The sequence below is a fragment of the Asparagus officinalis genome, unplaced genomic scaffold (genome assembly GCF_001876935.1).
Source record: "Asparagus officinalis unplaced genomic scaffold, Aspof.V1 AsparagusV1_Un195, whole genome shotgun sequence".
In the NCBI taxonomy this organism is placed as follows: domain Eukaryota; kingdom Viridiplantae; phylum Streptophyta; class Magnoliopsida; order Asparagales; family Asparagaceae; genus Asparagus; species Asparagus officinalis.
The window spans coordinates 3,667-13,142 of NW_017972461.1; the positions used below are offsets into that span (position 1 = coordinate 3,667).

Sequence of the window (9,476 nt, forward strand, 5' to 3'; positions counted from 1 at the left end):
AGCAAAGGGACTTGGAAACCCACAGGAGATTGATCGAACCCAAATACTGCTAACAGAAACCCTAGCTCTTGGATTGAACCGAAATTAAGGAGAGGACGCAGAAGGAAGGTGGAGAAATCCTTTTATAAAGATGTTGGGGTTTAGGAGTCCTTAGAAGGAAGAGTTTTGATGGAGTAGAAGTTCTGAACCGAAGCTTGAAGAAGAAAAGAGGAGGAGTTCCAAAATTGACAAAGGAGAAGAAAAGAAAAGTCTGGGTTTTTTAAACCCTTGACCCCCATGACCCACATTTGTGCGGGTCGAATAGGTGTGACCCACATTCATGCGGGTCACCATCGGGTATCCCGCACAAGCGCAGGTCACATAGACCTGACCCGCGCAAGTGTGGGTCACTTCGACCTGACCCACACGCGGGGTTGGTCTGACGGTGGTTTTCACGGTATTTTCGCCCGCTTTCACTCATCTTCGATGCATTCGGGACCCGTATTCCCACTCCAATGGGTATACGGGTCTAAACTGTTTCTCACCATTGACGGGAAGTTTCTGAAGAATGTTCCGTGTAATATTCTTAAGGATAACTTGGCAACCTCAACGGGTACACGAGGCTAAACCGATTCCTAAAACTCCAGTTGACGTATGAGTATAAACCGTGTTTACGCCGGTCAACGTGTTACGATGAAAGTCAATACCAATCAACGCGTGCCCCTAGGTCAACATCGGTCAACACGTTGTGATGAAAGTCAACACCGGTTAACGCGTTGCGATGAAAGTCAACGACGGTCAGCATAAAATCCTTGGTCAAAGCCGACCAACGTGTAACCCTAGGTCAACGTCGGTCAACGTGTTGCGATGAAAGTCAACGCCGATCAACGCGTGGTGTTGAAGGTCGGTTTCACCGAAACATGATTTGAATCAACCCTTGTTCAAAGGATATGAATCCCCGACGAATGTAATTAGTCCAAGGTCGACTCAACAACATGAGCTATGTTCAAAAAAAAAAAACCAACACATTAGTTTCAATTCGAGACTTCGACAACGGCCAGACGATAAACGCAATACCGGAAGAATTTTAGCTAGTCAACGAAATACCGAATAGATTGAAAAATAACGAAGTCAAGAACTAAAGCCAATTACAGGTTATTTTGCACCGATTGAAGGTGGGGGCCCTATCACATCCAAAGCATTTCAGACTCCTCTATAAAAGAATGAGGCTGAAATACTTTGAAGGGGCTATCTATAGGCGTCTAAAAATGCCAGTAGGTTCCCGCACGCAGATCGAGATAAAGAGAAGACGATGAACATCATCATCCGAGTCAAGAAGGATTATCCGAGTGGCCCGCGTTTGTCGGTCAGCTCCAAGTGCTCGCCGCGCTTGTCGGTCAGCTTCAAGAGCCGTAAAGAAGCTAACGAGCGTATGAAATAAGTTAACAAAGCGTACAAGTCAACAAGATAACCAAATACGTAAAACAGTGGAGAGTACAAGTTCGGGAAAGTCGAAAAACACCAAAAGATCAAAACCTGCGTGGGGCGTGAGTCATCACTTGGTGACCTGCGCACACACGGGTCACCGAGAGGTGACCTGCGCACACGCGGGTCACCAAGAGGGTTGGGTCCGGTGACTGAACCCCGAGCAACCACCCGAGCTGGGGGTCGCACACACCCTCGCGATAAGTCAGAGCCTTCCTATAATGGGAAACCCCCTGCACTTGACCACCTCGGATGACGAATTGAAGCCCAAGAGCCCGTCTGTTAGACTCTAGAGGGGGGTGATTAGGGTCTTATGCTAATCTAATCTAATTTTATGCCAATTAAAACTAATTAACAAATTATTCTTGCAAGAGAGATATACAATATGTTACAAGCAAGAATAATCAATATGAAGAAAGAGTAATATCCTAGCAATGATATATACTATGAGATATATGCGAGGATATACAATGAACACAAAGGTAAACAAACTAAACTAGATAGTGGGCAATATAAACAACAAGCAATATACAAAGGTGATATAAGATATGAGCATAAGAAAGATGCGTCAATGCAATCACAAACAAACGATATGATCACGGAGTTCGGACCTTCCGTCCTACGTCTCCACTCCCCACTCCCGGGGAGAAATCCACTATCACAACCGGGTTTTCTACGCTCATCCGAATAACGTTTACACCTCACAATGTCGGTTTTTAACGCTCACCGATCAACGTACACAATCACTCACAATGTCGGTTTTCAACACTCACCGATCAACGTTCACTCCTCACACTCGGTTTTCTAGCTCACCGAAAACTTTACAATCTCACAATGTAACAACAAATGATTTGTTCTCTAATACAAGGCGAGAACTTAATTAATCACAACTCAATGTTACAATCTCTCACAATCCCAATATACTATGTATGTAAATACTAAAAGCTTAATGTGGGTGTGTGTAACAATGAGATAATATAATCAAATCTAAACTCAATATAAAAACTAGCTTTAAAGAATGATAATCAAATAACTAAGTAAATGTAAAGCTAGATAAGAGTTTAGAAAACTTCTCAATAGATCAAGAGGTGGAGGGAGAATAGTTGGAAGCTCAAACTTCAATAGATGATCTCCTCAAGCTCTTATGGAATTGATTCACAAAACCGAAACATTCAAATGCTTAAAAGCTTATAAACACACTTTAAACAAACTTAAACCCTTGATTAAAACTTTGTTAAACCTCTTTTAAAACATTCTCTTTGTTGTCCAAGAAAGATGAGAGCAAGGGGTATATATAGCCTTCCAAAATCTCAGCCAAAACCCCAAAGGAAAAGACCAAAAAGCCCAAGAATTAAAAATCTGATTCTGTACCAAAACTAGCCATTGGGAGATCAGCGGTCGACCGCGAGCAACAAAAATGCCAGGGTTTGGCTCTGGACAACAGACGGTCGACCGCAAAACACTCTGGACTGCATCCGGTCGACTGTCAAGGTTGATCGCGAGCCATCAAGAAACATACTGAGTCTCTGGACTCAGGGGCGGTCGACCGTGGCGGTCGACCGCAAACTGATATATGAAAAAAGACAGGTTTGAAATAGTTTTCTGATTTTAAAACCCTGTTTAAAAAATATCAAACAAATTCCAAAAAACATAAAACTTTGAAAAATGATTGTAGACATGATAATACACATGCTACAAAATCTGGTTCTCAAAAAGGACCTCCCAAATGAAAAATATCACTATTTTGCAAAATAGTCCAAAACATAAAAATGCAAACATATGAGTTTTGACATTTTAGCTTAACCATTTTTTGAAACAATACAAAATAATTTTGTAGACTTAATAAAAGATGCATATAATGATTGTTAAGTCTATAAACTGAGAAAATAATATTTCACAAATACAATAGAAAATGAAACATATGAGTATGTATATGAAAATATATTTGTTTCATATCTAAGTAGTTAAACCAAATCATAATAATAAATATGAAATATGTAATTTCATATTTATAAACATGAAATCCAAAACTTGTGTTGTATATATATATGACTACATATATATACAAAGAAACCAATAAAATGTGTGTGCATATTATATTGAGCTTAAAGTACCAACACACATAATATAACACCTAAACTAAATTATCCAAGCTATGATCTTGATATTCAATAAGCTCTTCTTGGTAATCTTGCGGATGAAGCTTGAACTTGGATCTTCAACTTGAATTGTAATGCTTCACTCTATAATTCCGCCAACCTCCATTTGATATGATCGTGAATGCTCGATTCCATCCATCCTCCAACATATTGTTTGCCTAGAATAAATATAAAACACAAATACTAGACAAATAATATTAGATGTAAATTGTTTGTAAATCATCATCAAAATAAGAAGGCCAATAATACCCGTATCCGAGGCCCTATAAATATAAGCTCAATGCCTTCATTCTAGAGATCTAGAATTTTATAAAGAGGACGAGGTGATGCTGGATTGAGGAGTCAAGGAGCACGGAATTTCAGAGAAGGCTAACTAGATCCCTGTGAACTTCAGCATAAAGAAGAAGTCTTTCGGAGGATCCGAAGCCCCGTACCCCCGTTCCTTGAGATTAGGCTTGGTCTTAATCTCGAGAAGAGTACTAATTTCGCTTGGTCGATATCAGTACTTCAGCGAATACTTCCTTTGTGAAGTAGGAGCTCTATCAATACTTCTTCCAACCGGATCCAATCCGTAGGCAGTCCACAGATAAACCCTAGCACCGGTAACGATCCCGCGCAAATAATATGCGATAAACATCTATTGTGTGTAGTTTGAAAAAAAGTTGTAATTTATTTTCATTGTGCTAAAAGTCTTATAAAAAGACTAGTTTCTTGAATTTATTGTAACGCTCAAAGTTGTAATAGATTCTTCAATGAAATCAACTTTCCACCCAAACAACATTCTATCAATTTCAGCACCATCCAAAATTCTCAAGCAACAATTAATTCCTCTTCAAAGAAAAAACATGCCTCGTATTAAACAAAGAAAGCACACATTCTAACTAAGCCATCCGCGCGCCAGATATTATTACTGGCGTTAATTAGTTGTCGGTATAAGATAAAATACAAGGCGAAGATCCTCGGTACGAACACATCAAAAGAAAGAAAAACTAAAGGTTTCTAGTCTCCAGCCTCTTGAGAATTGCCATCTTCAGAAGAAGCAGCCTTTTTCCCACGACGTGAACATTTCGCTTGGACCGCAAGAGTGGCCTTTGTCCCAGGGCACCTTGGGTCAGCACCATAGAGCTCCGGCTTCACCTCCAACGTACATGAATTCTTGCCCAAGCACGCCTGGGTTCAATAGAGAAAAAGCTAGATGAAAGCTTAAGAATTTGGCTGCTATATATGATCGTTTCATATACTAGCCCAACTAGCTTATGATATGTAAATATGTAGGTAGGTCATGCATATGGATTCTTTTCTAGGCATGCATTTCATATAGGGGGTCCATGTGCAGTGAACCCTTTCAGATGTTAAAAGTGTAACTAGATCAGGTCACTTGTTTTCATTACATGATTAATTCGTAGCACATATACGTACGTAAAAGTGTAAGTAGTTAAATGCATATTAATCCATTTCCAGACATGGCCTTATCGGATCAGGAGATAAATTCAAGAGTTGAGCTCAAGAAGCTGAATTTTTTTTTGTACAATCATTTCGTGTAGTATTCCAACTAAAGTTCAGATCAGTTTACTTGTCCCCAAGTTCATGCATATGAAATTTACCTTCTCAACAGCTTGTCTGGTCGTCATCGGGCTGGTGCAGTTTCCAGAAACAAATGCACCGCACGCGCCCCTAGGGTTCCCAAAATCCGCAAAAGCGAGGGATTTTATAACTTTTTTCGGACCACACTGAAGAACAGATATTGGTTTAAGATCATAGAATCTTTGCGTCACTCCACCCTCTAATTTAAATTGCTCAACATCTCCATGATATAATTGGGACGCAGACGTGCATATATTGTCTCTCTTCACCACCTCAAGCGCTATTCCCTCTGGATCTCCTCCATGCTCCTCAAGAACCACCATTAGATTGTCCTTCTTCTTTAAAAATGTACGGGGAATGTGATACCTGGATATTTACAAGAAGAAAAAAGTTCAAACAAATTTCTCATTTACCTACGATGTGTGTTTAAGAGATTGACACTCACATATGTTGAGAAGGCTTTCCTAAAGGATTGAGGTAATCGACCCAGTAACGACCGATGCTCTCACCATTTATCCAGACCATTCCTTTGCCCATGGTTGTCAAGTTTACAGACACCGGGTCGTCGCCATGAGGTGCGTCAAAGTACCTCTGAAGCCAAAATTTAAAAGTAAAAAAAAAAAAAAAGTGAGACGCCATGAGGTGCGTCAAAGTACCTCTGAAGCCAAAATTTAAAAGTAAAAAAAAAAAAAAAGTGAGAACCATTCTATATATTTTTCACACAAGGTTTTTCAATTATGATGGTACTGTACCTTGTACCAAGTAACCTGCTTGTTCTTCTCAGACTCTCTCCACTGGACTTTGGAGAGACCGTCTTGGGTGTATATTTGTTGCTTCTCTCCAAATAAACCAACCTGTTCAGTTAATTAACACATTAGAACTCCTGTGAAAAATATAAGTTGTCTTCAAATCTAACATGTTCGAAATATTTACCTGGTGACCCCATCTATTCACCGTTAAATCCATTGTTCCAGTGTTAAGTCCTTGGACTGCAGCTGTGCGCATTCCAGCTTTCCTGTGCTCCAAATATGCTCCACCATCCTTCAAGTACAAAACAAGAAGCATACAAATTGTGAGTAGAAGATATTGGGGTTGGTACTCTCTATCTGTTCAAAAACTTTACCGGGTGTCCAACTACAACGTTCAAAAAGGAAAGTTGATTATCTCCAGCATGCAGTTTCATAGGCCTACTGTAAGCAAATTCTTGCTCTTCCCTGCTTCCATGACCTTCTCCTGTTTTTATGTCATTATTCTTGTAAGCATACACATTTGCCTCTCGTCAAAACTAGCTTGGATAAAGAGGGAAAAAAAAAACGCAGTTTACAGAAACATTACCTATGTATTCACCGTTGGCAAAACCCAACAGTCCATGTCCTTCGCTGCCAACTTGGACAACAGGATGGACATCTTCCCTCATTGGCAAGTCATCATCCTCCAAATTAAAACTGCAATGAATCGTCACGATACATATCAAAATTCACTAGTCTAAAATGATAAATTCAGTAAGAAGGGAATCATATTTACTCACGTTGTAGTGTACCACACATAATCGGTCTCATCCTTAGTCAAGTTAAAGAGCTCCATTGGTGAGGTGCCAATAATTTGGCTCTCTGAAAACTTTGGAATCTCCTCGGTGTACATCTCCCAAACATTTTTCTTTCGGAATGCCTCGTACTCAACGTATGTCCTATAGTTATGCTGCGAAATCACCTAAAAAAAATCACATGAACAAAGTCACTTACTATTCCCGCATATATTCTTAATTTTCCCTGTTATGAATTGAGTTTATTACCCTTTGAGTGTTGAAGACCACAGTCTTGCAGTCGGGGAGAATGCTGACAGAACGGCGCGGGAGGAAATACGTTTGCCCTCTGAAGGTGACGGTGCCATCCCTCTTCGTGTTGTTGTTGTTGAGGAAAGCAACACAAATTTTCTCTCCAGGGATTTGGTACACACGAGCCTATGATCAATTGAAACCAACATTCTTGCATTAATAATTGAAAATAGGGTTAATTGTGGACAGGTCCCCTGTACTGTCCCCAAATTGAACATACTATCCCTGTAGTTCTATTGTTGCAGATAGACACCCCGAAGAGTGTCAAGAAAAATTTCACTCATGAAGTCTATCTGCAACAACAGAACTACAAGGGTAGTCAGTCCAATTTGCCAATACTTGGTCAATGTTGTACCTCGAGTTCCACTCCCAATGTCTCGTTCGAGTATTCACCCTCGAGCAAAGCCTTTTGAGATAACTTTAAGGCATGGTGCAAGTCCCTCAAGTGTCCCCATTTGGGCTCCTTCAAAAGTCCTGAAAAAAAAAAAATCATCTCATTAGAATAAACTGAGATACAATGAGTTTGTTGGGAAATGATTTAACAAAAGGATACCATATTCATCAAGAGGGGCCTCATCATAGTATCGGGTCAACATGAAAGCAGCACCAGTCCTTCCAAAATGGGTTCCTCCATGGTACTGTCACAGAATAGAAACACACATATCAGGTCGAAAAGTCTAACCGGTCTGTGAACTTATAAGTTAAAAATGAAATGAGACATAATACCATATAGTAGTTTATGAGCGTCCCGTTCTTGGAGAAAAAACGTGCGGCGCCATAAGCAAGATCTTCAGCTGATCTTTGAGATGGAGGGTCTCCAAACGCTCGGAATCTAAAATGACCATCAATAATTAATATCCTATTAAATTTAGAAAAGAAAGGAAAATAAGTTATAAAATTTTGATTAGGAAATGCCTAAAAGGAGAAGAAAACTGACTGTGCAGTCCAGTCCTCAGCCCAAATAACGGGTTTAGTTGGGTTGTTCGGACCCTTGAAAGTGTCACCACAGTTCCTTCCATTGCATGCATTTATCTGCAATTTTCCCTCCCCAATAAGCACTCGAACAGTATAGAATCAAATGACAAAGCGACGTTGTATATAAATCTCACAATTGGTGCCGAGGGTCGGACTCTATTTTGCTTGCACATAATCCAGGGTACATCAGCCTTTGAATTAATGGCCAGGTCTCCTGCCCACTTAACATACCTTAAACCGGCACGTTTATACGCGTCTAATACCATATCATACTCATTTTCTACCTGTCAATAGCATAAAAATTTCATATCATCAAAACTTTGAAGCACATTAATTGAAAATTGGATGGCGACCAAAGAAATTTGATGTGTAATTTAACCTGTGCTAGAATAATGGGGCCACCCTGAGGAGCGAACAGTTTCTGCTCCATCATCATATCGACTATGTACTTGAGAAACCTCCTCATATAGTACTGCACACATTAAAAATTTCGCATAAGAACTTATGTCTATAATTTTTCACGTGGTGATATTTATTTCTCCATATGAACATAAATTCAATTTTATTAGATGTATCACCTTGAATGGCTTGTTATCGGTTCTGAAGACCATGCCAGGCTCGTCCCTTAGCCAAAACGGAAATCCTCTGAAATGTATTCGACAAAATTAGGATAAACACTGGACTTATATCAAACAAATAGAATCAAATAAAAACTCAAATAATTTATACCCATGATGCCATTCTCCCTGGATGAAGGGACCAATCCTCAATGTGCAATACATCCCTTGATTCTGAATCTCCTTGACGAATTTCACCAAGTCGAACCTCCCCTCAAAATAGTACTGTAAGGGATAAAAAAAAAACCCAACGCATGAAGGTGGACAAAAACTAAAAGCGAAACTAGATACATTAAGCACAAATTATCAACAGAATCAACTACCTTGCCCTTTTCTGGTTCATGACCATTCCAAAACACGTAAGTTTGAATCACGTTGAGCCCGCCCTCCTTAGCTTTTCTAATAAGGTCAGGCCACATCTAATCATCCAAACAAGAAGAAAAAACATATAAACATCAGAAAAGTAGCATAATTTAGCACTAATACAGTAGCCAGAAAAAGAAGATGACCAACTCTTACCTCAGGGACACTACGAGGGTAATGTATTGAACCGGAGAAGAGAAGCTCTCTCTTTCCGTTGATAATCAATGACCGGCCATCATAGGTCACTGGTTTGTTTTCAGCCAAAGCTACATTGGCACATAGAAGAGCGAAAAGGCAGAGAAGACTCGGTGATCTCGATATTTTCATTTTGGCCTAAACTATATGTTATACGATAGTATTGTATCAAACTATAGGGTGCACATGAATGCAAGAGATTGGAAGGATTTGGTGATGCTTGTGGTTGAAAGTTGAAGTCTGGGGAGAGGGTCTTTTTTGAAGAGGAGGTGAGGGAGGAGAGAT

General features: G+C 39.8%; 1 protein-coding gene across 1 annotated transcript; it reads right to left on the bottom strand.

The window, feature by feature from the left end:
• Nucleotides 1-4,430: 4,430 nt before the first annotated feature.
• LOC109827422 (beta-galactosidase 11-like) lies at nt 4,431-9,435 on the bottom strand. The gene is made up of 19 exons (XM_020394438.1): nt 9,153-9,435; nt 8,957-9,052; nt 8,746-8,858; nt 8,595-8,661; nt 8,396-8,488; nt 8,151-8,300; nt 7,979-8,073; nt 7,768-7,873; nt 7,595-7,679; nt 7,397-7,515; nt 7,000-7,167; nt 6,736-6,917; nt 6,543-6,652; nt 6,331-6,440; nt 6,141-6,248; nt 5,960-6,061; nt 5,653-5,798; nt 5,228-5,573; nt 4,431-4,793 (listed from the first exon to the last, which is right to left on the bottom strand). The coding sequence occupies exons 1-19, from the start codon at nt 9,321-9,323 to the stop codon at nt 4,623-4,625; spliced, it is 2,538 nt and encodes an 845-aa protein (XP_020250027.1). The 5' UTR covers nt 9,324-9,435; the 3' UTR covers nt 4,431-4,622.
• Nucleotides 9,436-9,476: the final 41 nt, after the last annotated feature.